This window comes from Tachysurus vachellii, chromosome 9, assembly GCF_030014155.1.
Source record: "Tachysurus vachellii isolate PV-2020 chromosome 9, HZAU_Pvac_v1, whole genome shotgun sequence".
In the NCBI taxonomy this organism is placed as follows: Eukaryota; Metazoa; Chordata; class Actinopteri; order Siluriformes; family Bagridae; genus Tachysurus; species Tachysurus vachellii.
In genome coordinates this window covers 10,902,704-10,915,576 of record NC_083468.1, presented here as the reverse complement: position 1 = coordinate 10,915,576, position 12,873 = coordinate 10,902,704, and the positions used below count along the sequence as shown (strand labels likewise).

The following is a 12,873-nucleotide window of genomic DNA, read 5'->3' as shown; positions in this document are numbered from 1 at the left end:
ACAACGGCATGTACATCTTCATCTCTTTCAAATTCTACACCTTCAGAGTTACATTCAGTGTTTTATGTGCTGTTTTCTCATTTTCACATGAAGCAAGGCCAACAGAGGCTATTGAGAAGATAAGATTCAAGCCTGATGACATGTTATATTAGTAGGTTTAATGAATGTCATTTGGCACCTTAATCGGTCACAAAAACACTTTACACAGACTATCTATAATAATAATAATAATAATAATAATAATAATAATAATAATAATAATAATAATAAAACATAAGTTTGGAGACTTTTTTTTATAACGCAAGTTAATTTGGAAAATTAGTTTTGTTGAACACCCTACTGAGTTTTTTTTTTAGTTTTTCCTTCTAGGAAAATCCTTAAAATAAAAGTGTCAGAGACAGTTTAATGTAGAACACTAACTATCTAAAGAAAAGTGTGTGAACAACGAATGGCTTGAAAATCGTGTTTAATATATATGTACAGTATATAGTGTTCTGTTGAATTACTCTGAAAAAAGTAATTGCTTTAAATGATAAATGATAGAATACACGAACATGGAAGAATTCATCATAGGAAAGACATCTAGCGAAATCTTTTAAATGGTTAACTTCGTATTAGTGATCTTTATCCTTCTTTCTTAAGATGACTATCTCTTAACTGGCTGGAACATTTTATGGAGTCTTGCCGCATCGCATCGCATCCCTGTCGCCATCTTCCTCCTGCACTGAATGCCAAACCAGGGTGCTTGCGTTCAGACTGTCTCTTAAATTTTACATTTCATTTTGTAGTATCCTCCTACTCGGGTTCATGCCAAACATGCATAATGGGAGCTGGGTGTAAGTGACCCTGTCATATTGCGTTACGCGCAAAATAAAAGTCGGTATTGATTTCTTTTATTAACACATTCTGACCCCTAGAGCGCAACGGTACGTACCTGGTGTGTTCATAAGAACCACTAAGAGTATCCATGAACTGGCTTGCTTTGCCATGGTGCAAGCCGTGAACCGAAAATCCTGTAGAAACGCGCGAGCACTTCAGAATAATAAGTTCAGCCCCATACACTTTGAAGCGCCTTTGCAGAGACTCCGGTACGACTTGTTCTTATGCGCTCGACCCGACACAAAGCCCCTGTGATCTAAAACAGATGTAGGCTGATCCTGGATCGCGGACTTGTCAAGTCAAATGGTGATACAGAATAAAAACTGCGGATGGTCGTTACTGTTAGCTCAAGAGATCCGGCTACACAACTGACACTTTGCTTTTCCTCTCTTTCCACCGTGCCAGTACGGATACAGTCCGGTTTAACAATGCGCTTTAGGTGCGTCAGTGCCTCTGAACCCCAGGTCCCTGTTTTCCGCCACAGAAACAGGCCTTTTTTGTCTCTTGTCTTTCTTACTCAATAGTAGGATCCGCGTGAAGTTCTAATGTTCCCAGTTTTCACCCTTGTGTGTGCAAACGGGGATTATGAGATTATTCTGAGGTTGTTCGCGAATGTCAGCACAAAAACCGAGTCGTGCGCTTTCACCTAGAAGGTTTTACAAAGTAAAAAAAAAAAAGCGGGGTCGTGTGATTCAAATGAAACTCGATCACCTGAACTGATGTAGCGGACAGCGCGAGCTGACTGAGAACCGAATCTGGTGACGTAATAAAGTAGGCCGGGGATCCAAATGAGACCACGCCCTCTACAGAGAGGACAGTTTGTAGGGATGTAGCAGCCAATCGTGCTCTTAAAAAGTACTTTATTACGTCATAACTGATAGATCACAGATAGAATAAACACTAAACCATTTCTTAGGCTGCGACCAATTTTCGGTCATGTTTTAGACGTGTCTGTTTCTGTAAAGCAGCCTAATTTACAAGCTTTAATTGTGTGTGCTATTTAAACTATTAAGCTAAGTATACTACTTATTAAAATTCTAGATTTGTTATAAATTATTAGATTCATTATTATAAATTCTGAAGTCCAGCAGTTTGGGCTATACGTTTTTTTATTTTAGTATATGTACAGTCGTATGCAAAAGTTTAGGTACCCCGGACAATTTCCATGATTTTCATTTATAAATATTTGGGTGTTTGGATCAGCAATTCATTTTGATCTATCAAATAAATGAAGGACACAGTCATAACAGGTGCATACATTTGGGCACCCCCACAGAAAAATGACATCAACATTTAGTAGAACCTCCTTTAGCAGAAATAACAGCCTCTAGACACTTCCTATAGCCTGTAATGAGTGTCTGGATTCTGGTTGAATGTATTTTGGACCATTCCTCCTTACAAAACATCTCCAGTTCAGTTAGGTTTGATGGTTGCCGAGCATGGACAGCCCGCTTCAAATCACCCCACAAGATGATTGAATGCGTTTGCATACCTCAAGCGACTCCGTTTGTGGTGTGTATGCAGAAAAGGCTTCTTTTGCATCACTCTCTCGTACAGCTTCACCTTGTGCAAAGTGTGCTGAATTGTTGAATGATGCACAGTGACACCATCTGCAGCAAGCTGATGTTGTAGGTCTTTGGAGGTGGTCTGTGGGCTGTTTTTGACCGTTCTCACCATCCTTCGCCTTTGCCTCTCCAATATTTTACGTGGCCTGCCACTTCTGGCCTTAACAATAACTGTGCCTGTGGTCTTCCATTTCCTCACTATGTTCCTCACAGTGGACACTGACAGCTTATATCTTTGCGATAACTTTTTGTAGCCCTCCCCTAAACCTTAATGTTGAACAATCTTTTTTTTTTTAAGTCATTTAAGAGTTGATTTGATTCCTCCATGTTGCCACTCTTCAGAGGAGCGTCAAAGAGAACAACTTGCCATTGGCCACCTTAAATACCTTTTCTCATGATTGGATGTGCCTGTCTATGAAGTTCAAGGCTTAATGAGCTCATCAAACCAATTGTGTGTTCCAATTAATCAGTGGTAAGTAGTTACAGGTATTCAAATCAACAAAATGGCAAGGGTGCCCAAATTTATGCACCTGTCTAATTTTGTTTTGATGCATATTGCGCATTTTCTGTTAATCCAATAAACCTCATTTCACTACTGAAATATTACTGTGTCCTTCAGTTATTTGATAGATCAAAATGAAACTGCTGATCCAAACACACAAATATTTATAAATGAAAGTCTTGGAAATTGTCAGGGGTTCCTAAACATTTGCATACAACTGTATCTATATAATACATATCTAACACATTTTTCTGTTTTTTTTATGCTAAAAAAAAATCAGTACTAGTGGACATCAGTGCAGTATTTGGAACTATTCACATATGCACCTTTAAGAAGCATTTTATCCCTGATTATTAACATTTTATCCCTGATTTTTTTTTTTTTATATGCACATATTTTATTAGTTATTACAGTTTGTTAGTATAGATGACATCTTTGACATTGTGTTGGGAAATGTAAAAAAATGTAATCCAAAAACATGGTCAAACAGCAAGCAAGGTCATGCAATGAGCAAACAGCATAAACAGGGACAGACAAGGTCAAACATTTGAATAGCAAAACAAGGTAAAAACCAGAGAAACAATCAGTGAGTGAAAACGCTAGAAAGAGACACAGAGCATATACTTTGTACTGCATGTGTCTGTTCAGAGTCATTATATACTGTGAGACAGTGCTGTGAAGATGATTGAGTCCAGGTGTGTGTAATCAGTAATCTGGTGAACATGAAAGAGAGATAATTTGAGTATAGTCCTCATTGGCCATGTTTTAGGCCATACTGAATTTTGGTATGTGTAGATAGATAGCAATAAACAATACATGTTAATAACTGCACATTTGCATGAGACCTGCCCCCCTGGCTGAAGTATACTATTTGTAGGCATAGCTAAAAATACAAAAATTACCTTGAAATGTACCATTTTTTAAAGAATGGTACATTTCAAGGTAATTTTTGTATTTTTAGAGCGAGTGAGACCTATACCAGTGGCCATTTTGTTGGGTACCGTAAAAAAAACCATCAAAATCAGGTTTTCTGGTTTTCAGTGTTAAGATAATTCTACAGTGCTAGACATTTCAATAATGACGTTGCTGTGTACAGTTGTTTTATGTAAGCAATAAAATAAGTAAACATAATGAGGAGAATGAGCTTATCCACAATTAAAAACCTCAAATGGAATGATGGACCTAACTCATCAGGCATTTTGAATATTTGTTTGTTTAAATACAGGCAATAAAAAAACTCTCTGGTTTCTCAGCAGATGAAGGAGTTTTGTCCTAAATGTTCTGATTCACTGGAAACATTTGTACTACTCTGAACTTTTCTTGTACTTTTACTTTTATTTTGACTATACATTCCACTTTTTCCAGACTTGTTCTGCAGTTTCTTTCAGTTTTAGGGCATTTCTCCCTTCGGTTTCCTGATCAGGGGGTGAAATACATGCTATGTTGGGTTAGTCTAAAATTTGGTCAACCTAAAATCTTCCCTTATTAAAACTTAATGGAATCATTTGTTGTATTGGCAGTGTTTTTTGGCCATTATCTTGCTGCAGTTTGTAGTTTTGCCCAATTGGATTCAATGCCTTTAAACTGGCAAGCATGCTGCTGTAGAGTTCTAAATTAATTATGCTGCTATAGATCATTAGTTGCAAAATACATGACAAAGTGGGTTATGAAACCAGCAAGTAATTTGGAAAGGAAGAGGTATCTGAATCATTAATTTGTTTATTGTGAGGTTCTGGAACTCCCTGGCTTGTTTGCTTTCAGACAGTGGGTCCTGTTTAAAATCTATTGACTGGAGGTATCTGCAGTCTTTGTCATCCTACTAGCTTGTGGGTGATAGCCAGAGCTGAGGATTTATGCCACTCCCTGCTTTCAAATGATTCTATTCTAGATATGAGATGTGAACTGTGCTTAACATTGACATTGAGCGCTAGGAAAACTGAAAAGACCATCTGTCAAGGTATACAGTAGATTGTAGGCGGCGTGCTTAAATAGCACAGAAAAAGCTTTTAATGTCAGGTACCGTGGAAGTGCTACCTCCAAGATGGCCAACAAACTGGAAGTGACATCGCTGAAACTGGAAGTGCATGCAGCGTTCTGACATTTCCTACCATCTGGATTGCAGGTAATTATCTTTAATTATCCTGTGATGTAATTGGGGAAAACAATTTATTTCCTGCTGACTAAAAGTAATAAAGCATAGAGCTATTCAATATACACAAACACAGACTTAAGCAAATAGCCAAATTAAACTCAAGCATTGCAGCAGTGTTACCAAGAAGGCCATTAACTACTTGGTAATTATTGTAGGCGACTAATAAATAAACACTAACTACAAAGCACTGGTTTTAGTCTCTGCTTAGGTGCCTGAATTGTTTTCAGCTGCAGTGAGGTTAACTGTTGTCATCTCTGATGCAGAATTTCAGTTCGGTTTCAGAGTTTAGTTTCGGAATTGAGGTTGTTGTTAATGAAATAAAAAATAAATATTCTGCAAAATATATATTGGTGATTGTCAGTGACTTTAGTGCAAGCATTATTGAATGATCAATGCACTGTTCAAAAAAAGTGTTTCTTTAATATTCATTCATTCAACTTCTACCGCTTATCCGAACTACCTTGGGTCACGGGGAGCCTGTGTCTGTCTCAGGCGTCATCGGGCATCAAGGCAGAATACACCCTGGATGGAGTGCCAACCCATCGCAGGGCGCACACACACTCTCATTCACTCACGCAATCACACACTACGGACAATTTTCCAGAGATGCCAATCAACATACCATGCATGTCTTTGGACCGGGGAAGGAAACCGGAGTACCTGGAGGAAACCCCCGAGGCACGGGGAGAACATGCAAACTCCACACACACAAGGCGGAGGCGGGAATTGAACCCACAACCCTGTAGGTGTGAGGCAAACGTGCTAACCACTAAGCCACCGTGCCCCCCTGTTTCTTTAATATATAATAGGAGAAAATATATATATATATATATATATAAAACTAAAGAGATGATTGTTGACTTCAGGAGCGACCACTCTGAATATCCACAGATCATCTGTAGAGATCGACAAGAGCACCAAATTGTGTCCAAGATCTATTAGCAAACTATCATAGAAACATGTGTGTGCATGTGGGTGTTTGTGCACACAAAATAAGACTGGGAACAAGAAGTGGGGGGAGAAGAGTGGGGCATGCCTATGCCAGGATACCAAAACGTTCAATCAACTGTCCTCTTGGGTAGTCAGGCAATGAACTGCTCCCACATAAGCAGATCAATAACATTCTCAGCTGTATGCTCCTCTGCTATCTTTTGACAGTTTTGGATTGAAGCTTTTATATAAATGCAAATAGGTTAGTGTGCCAGTGAGCAAAAGGGTGACTGTGGTGTTCAGGGGTTGGTATATAGCTCGATTTAGGTCTGGGTACACCAGAATGTTAGCAACTGGAAGCTGATGGGGTTCAAACTGGGCTTCCCTTGACAATAGCAGCAGTATTTGAACAGCCCATTGGTCCTCAACCTGAGCTTGGACTTGTGCCTGGAAGTGCTGCTCCTGCTTCACGCACAGCTTAAGACCCACTTGCAAATGCAGGAGACCCAAATGCAGGATAGCGTACAATAAACAGGTTTATTAAATAAAAGACACAAAACAATAAGCAAAGTGGCACGGTTAAATACACAAGACAATTAACACATCAGGAATAGGTGTGCAGAGGCGGGGAGGAAGAAACAAGGGCGGGGCAGACACGTGAACACATAACATAAACAAAAGCACGTGGCCAAAACCGGGGCTGGATCCTGACAGTACCCCACCCTCAAAGCGTGGCTCCCAATGTGCCAATCCCGTATCAAACCATATCCGAGGGAACCACGATCCCGATGAAGGAGGTGGAGCGAGGAACATGGTGAGGCAGGTGGGGAGAGCAAGGCACACGTAAAGGCAGGTGGATGGAGCAAGGCACACGGAGGGGCAGGTGGGGGATTGCAAGGCACACGGTGGTGCAGCCTGAGAGGGCCGAGTGATGTCCACAGGTGAGCAGAAGGGCAGAGCGACATCCACAGCCATGCAGAAAGGCCAAGCGGCCTCCACAGCCAAGCTGAATGGCCGAGCGACGTCCACAGCCGAGCAGAAGGGCAAAGCAATGTCCACAGGCGAGCAATAACTCAAAAGGTGCCGCCGAGCATGGCAGCCGTGTTGCAAGCTCAGAGGAAACTTTGCAGTTTTTCGTTTATTTTACTAGTTGTTCTGCTGTTCTGTGTGTTGGATGTTGTTTGCCTAACTGTTTACGACACACGATTCTAAATATAGGTTCCTCCGTTGCGAAACGCAAACCGGACTTTGAGTTCTTGAACGCTGGCGATTTGTTTACAAACAACGCATCAGAGCCCTTTGTCTGGGCCGCACGGATGCGATCGAGGAAACGCTGCCAGAAAAGAGGGAAGAGAGCCGGCGTCCTTGTCAGACTCAGACGTTGTCCCCTCCGACCTCCTCTCCCAACCATTTTGCTGGCTAATTTTCAGTCACTGGACAACAAACTCTGTGAACTGCGGGCACGTATCTCATACCAACGAGAAACAAGAGGCTGCTGCATTATTTGCCTCACAGAATCCTGGATGTCTACAGAGGTTCCAGACTCAGCCATCGAGCTCACGGGGTTCTCCGTGTACTGCTCGGACAGGGCGAAAGAGCACACGGGGAAAAGCAAAGGTGGGGGCATTTGTTTCTTTATCAACAACTCATGGTGTGATGAAAGGAACCTACACTCTATTAAATCCTTCTGCTCCCCTGATCTGGAATTTCTTATGCTTCTGTGTCGACCATTCTCGATCCTTCCGACGGGTAAACATCCGCAAGGTTGCGGGTCCTGATGGCATCCCAGGCCGTGTGCGCCGAGCATGTACATCCCAACTAGCTGGTGTTTTCACAGACATTTCTGTCTGTCTGTGGTTCCATCATGCTACCCAAGAAAAACAGAATCACATGCCTAAATGACTGGAGGCCAGTAGCTCTCACACCCATCTTCAGCAAGTGTTTTGAGAGACTCATCAGAGATTACATCTGCTCTGTGCTGCCTGCCTCACTAGATCCACTACAGTTTGCATACCGCAGTAACCATTCCACAGACGATGCTATCGCTTTCACCCTACACACTGCTCTCTCCCACCTGGAAAATAAGAACACCTATGTGAGAATGCTGTTTGTGGACTACATCTCAGCATTTAACACCATAGTGCCTGCCACACTTGTTGCGAAGCTCCAGACTCTGGGACTAAACAGTTCTCTGTGCAACTGGATGCTGGACTTCCTGACAGGCAGAAGTCAAGTGGTAAGAATGGGCAGTAATACTTCATCCCCACTGATCCTCAACACTGGTGCTCCTCAGGGCTGTGTCTTCAACCCACTCCTGTACTCCCTGTACACACACGACTGTACAGCTACACACAGCTCCAACGTCATCGTCAAATTCATTGACGATACAATGGTGATAGGCCTGATCACCGACAACGATGAGACGGCCTACAGAGAAGAGGTGAGCACCCTGACTAAATGGTGCCAGGAGAACCACCTCACACTCAACATTGACAAGACCAAGGAGCTGGTGGTGGATTTCAGGAGACAGAGCAGAGAACACAAACCCATCACCATCGACAAGACACGTGTGGAGCGGGTGAGCAGCTTCAAGTTTCTGGGTGTTAACATTAGTGAGGATCTCACCTGGTCTATACACACCAACGCAGTGCTGAAGAAGGCACATCAACACATCTTCTTCCGGAGATGGCTGAGGAAGTTTGGAATGAGCCCCAGCATCCTCAGAACATTCTACACCTGCACTATAGAGAGCATCCTGACAGGCTGCATCACGGTTTGGAAACAGCACCGCTGGCAACCGTAAAACTCTGAAAAGGGTCATGCGAACTGCCAGCCACATTGTTGGAGGTGAGCTTCCCTCCCTCCAGGATATCTATACCAGGCGGTGTATAAGAAAAGCCAGGAGGATCATCAGTGTCTCCAGCCACCCGTCCCACAGACTGCTCTCTCTGCTTATAGGCACAGGCTCCCCGTGACCCGAGGTAGTTCGGATAAGCGGTAGAAAATGAATGAATGAATGAACTTATACATGCACATTTTTCACCCATATGTAACTGTTCTTAATTTTGTTTTAATTACTGTATGTAAACTGTTCTGCAATTTCTGGAGTTCGCTCCCAAGAATTTCACTCACCAAGGCACATGTGCTGTGGTGATGTGACAATAAATGTGACTTGACTTGACTTGAATAGGGCCGAGCGACGTCCACAGGCCAGCAATAGGGCAGAGCGACATCCACAGCCAAGCAGAACGGCAGAGCGATGTCCACAGCCAAGCAGAAGGGCCGAGCACACACCGCAGCCAGACCCAAGTCCAGAAAACCAGAAAGTGGGGGGGACAAATTCTGGTGGGGGCAGTGCTGGGAATCACACTTGAAAACTTGAGTAAACTTAGTCTATTAACACACAGATAAGAATCATCACATTACTTGTTATGCTTGACCATCGCACTGCTGCTACACTATGCCATTGAATATACATTGTTTATAAAAAGTGGACACACCACTGTTTAAATTGTAAATTAAAAAGATTTTGAGATGTAAAAAAAAAGAAACCATGAAAATCATACCAGATATTTTCTTGTTTTTTTAACATGATATAGCAAATCCAATTGAGGAGGAAAATAGAAATTACGTCAAAAATGTGCACACCTTTTTGCATTAGGCCTTGTGACTGCTCACATTACAGGTACAGGTTTTCATTCCCCAAATGATTGTTTCTCAGTTGAAATTTGTTGGTATCAATATCATATAAATTTTTTGTTTACTTCTAACTATTTTTGTAATAACTACACCAGTTTAGGTATGTAACCCGATTCCCTGAGAAGGGAACGAGACTCTGCATCAGGGCTGAGGCTATAGGAACGCTTCTTTGAGGAAATTGTGTCTGAAGCTCTTTGTGCACACACACCAATATTATGGCTCAGAAAGGACATGTGACCAAGTGATTATGTGCCAGCAAGTCCATATAAGGACATCTAAGTTACATTACTCCAGCTTCTACTTGTCTGAAAGAAAAGCAAGTGGACACCTGGGGTGCGGCAAGTGATGCTGCATCAGGGCTGATGATATGGGCACATCACTACCCATGCCACCATGCACCAGTCAATGACATTTCCAATGAGAGAGCATGAGCGGTCTGGTAAAAGAATATCAATGGCCTTGCAGTAGGGCACAGCACAACCGGCCATCCTGGTCACCTTGGGGACAGATCCCACCCTGGGGTGCAGGATAGCCTTGGACATGCAGGGGCCAGTTCTAGGCAGGGAGAGGTGACCAACGGACCTGCAAATCTCTCACTCTTTTGAGGAAGGCCAAGGCTAGCAGAGCCACCATCAGGGACAGAAATTTCTCAGAGGCTGACTCCATGGGCTCAAAAGGGTTCAGCAGCCCCTCCAGGACGGTCTGCAGGAAGGAAGGCAGGGTCTGCAGGAAGGACTCAGCCACCTGGCACTTCACAGAAAGTGAGAGACCAGAGCAATGTTACTCATTGCGTGGCTCGAAAGCCTCCTGCGGCTCGCCAAGCTTTAATATGTGGCTCGCATGGCAATAAATAATACGATGATATGATCATGTAGTTAAAATTTATTTTTCATCTAAATAACATTAAAAACAATCAGGGAAGCATAGAAAAACGAATGTGCTCTATTACAAATAATAATATATATTTATATATATATATATATATATATATATATATATATATATATTTATATATATATATATATATTATGGGGGCACGGTGGCTTAGTGGTTAGCACGTTCGCCTCACACCTCCAGGGTTGGGGGTACGCCTCTGCCTTGTGTTTGGAGTTTGCATGTTCTCCCCGTGCCTCGGGGGTTTCCTCCGGGTACTCCGGTTTCCTCCCCCGGTCCAAAGACATGCATGGTAGGTTGATTGGCATCTCTGGAAAATTGTCCGTAGTGTGTGATTGCGTGAGTGAATGAGTGTGTGTGTGCCCTGCGATGGGTTGGCACTCCGTCCAGGGTGTATCCTGCCTTGATGCCCGATGATGCCTGAGATAGGCACAGGTTCCCCGTGACCCGAGATAGTTCAGATAAGCGGTAGAAAATGAGTGAGTGAGTGAGTGAGTGAGTGAGTGAGTATATATATTATTTGACTCGTCACTGACTCACTGCGTTCTGCGCAATAGCCAGTTTTTGGCAGCCTGCCAGAAGCTAGTTTGTGCTTCATGCTAGTTAAAAACTTGTGTTTACTGTACACACGGACTAAAAAATGGATCGATTTCTTATCCAAAAATCCAGCGCACAAAATGAACAGCAACTAAGCAATGTGACAGTGCCAAAAGAGGTAATAAATAATGCATAATAAAGAATGATTTTTAAGTAATTATTGTATCGCAATATTGTACATTGTATTTAAGCAGATAAGCTAACACTGAATAACTTGGCATACTTTGCGGTGAAAGTGGCTCTCCTATTGACTTTGTCCTATCAGTGTGGCTCACATGAGAAAAATAGTGAAGACCACTGGACCAGAGGCTGGACAGGTTTGTGGTTCGCAGCAATGGAGGACAGGTTCATGATTCACAGCAATGGTGACCACATACACATTTAAAGTAGATGGGGACAGGCCCCAAGAAAGGCAAAACTCCAGCACTGTACCAGCCAGACAGTGGACTGGATCCTGACAGCATTAATCGCACCAGAGGCAAAAAAGCCTCCACTTCAGAGCATACAGGTGAGAGGCCTGCCTCTAGAAACTGGTCTCCCTGTAGGTCCAGACCCAGAACTTCCACATCTGGGTCCATTCCACACTTCCACATCTTCCATTGTAATTTTGAGATCCTTTCTTAAGTGAACCTCCCATGGAGTGTGTACAGATGCAGCCTCAGTGGACAGTTGGTCGACTCCTCAGAGGTGAACAGATCAACTTCCGCCTGGCCAAAAATCTGCCAAATGCGCTCCACCACCAGGAGGTGTAGACAGCACTCCCCGAGCCTCAGTACCTGCCATCACAGGAAGTCTGCATCCCCATTTACTTGCCCTGGGAGGAAAATCACTCTCAGCGAAAGAAACCTGGTCTCTGCCGAGAGCAAAATCTGCTGTACCAACCTGAACAAGGGGCACGAACGCAGACCGTTCTCATGGTTGATATAGGAAATCACCACAGTGCTGTCTGTGTGCACTAACTCATGGCAGCCCATGGTGGGTAACCCTTTGGAACCTGAGGGGATGGTTGTGGGGCTGAAAGCCTGCACCCCTGAGCCAGAGCTGGAATGGCCTCATGTGAAGCAGACCCAAAGGGATAACACTGGCTGCTGCTGCCATGAGGCTGAGCACACTCTGGGTCTCAGCGACAGAGAGGAATTAGCCTAGCCAAATAGCTTTCACTGCTGACAAAATTTAAGCCACCCGTGTGGGAGATAGATATCCCTGAAGCTTGGTGGAGTGAAAAAAGTGTGGAGCACACACTTTTCTGGGTTCAAACTAAGGCCTAGAGACCTCATATGGGCAAGCAAAGCATCTCATCCAGGTAATTCAGTACAAGGATGTGCATGGTGAAAGGGCTAGGCCAAAAGGAAGAACACAAAACTGGTAAGCTTTGCCCCTAAAAGCGAACCTGAGTTCCCACGCTGAGAAGTTCCTATGCTGCATGGTTGTCTGAAAGTGGTGTTAGCCTTGTGCTGATCTCCCTGGCACCCTGAAATAGCACACTTTTAGGTGCTGACCCAGTGTACAGATCTCTGCAAGAAAAAGGAGCAGGCACAGACCCCACTGCTCCCTGAAATGCCAAAGGTGGCAGGGCAGGAAGTAGGGAAAGCTTTTCCTAGGACCCCTAAAATTCGAGCGTCAGGATTCCTTCTTAGCCCGCCTGGCAGAGATCT

At 43.3% G+C, this 12,873-nt stretch overlaps 1 protein-coding gene across 1 annotated transcript in view; it reads right to left on the bottom strand.

Moving 5' to 3' along the window:
• Positions 1–1,628, bottom strand: part of nectin1b (nectin cell adhesion molecule 1b) — a 62,248-nt gene extending 60,620 nt beyond the window's left edge. Inside the window, exon 1 of the mRNA XM_060877648.1 lies at positions 935–1,628. Coding sequence (XP_060733631.1) covers positions 935–989 — 55 coding nt within the window. The 5' untranslated portion in view covers positions 990–1,628. The remainder of the gene's footprint in view (positions 1–934) is intronic.
• Positions 1,629–12,873: the final 11,245 nt, after the last annotated feature.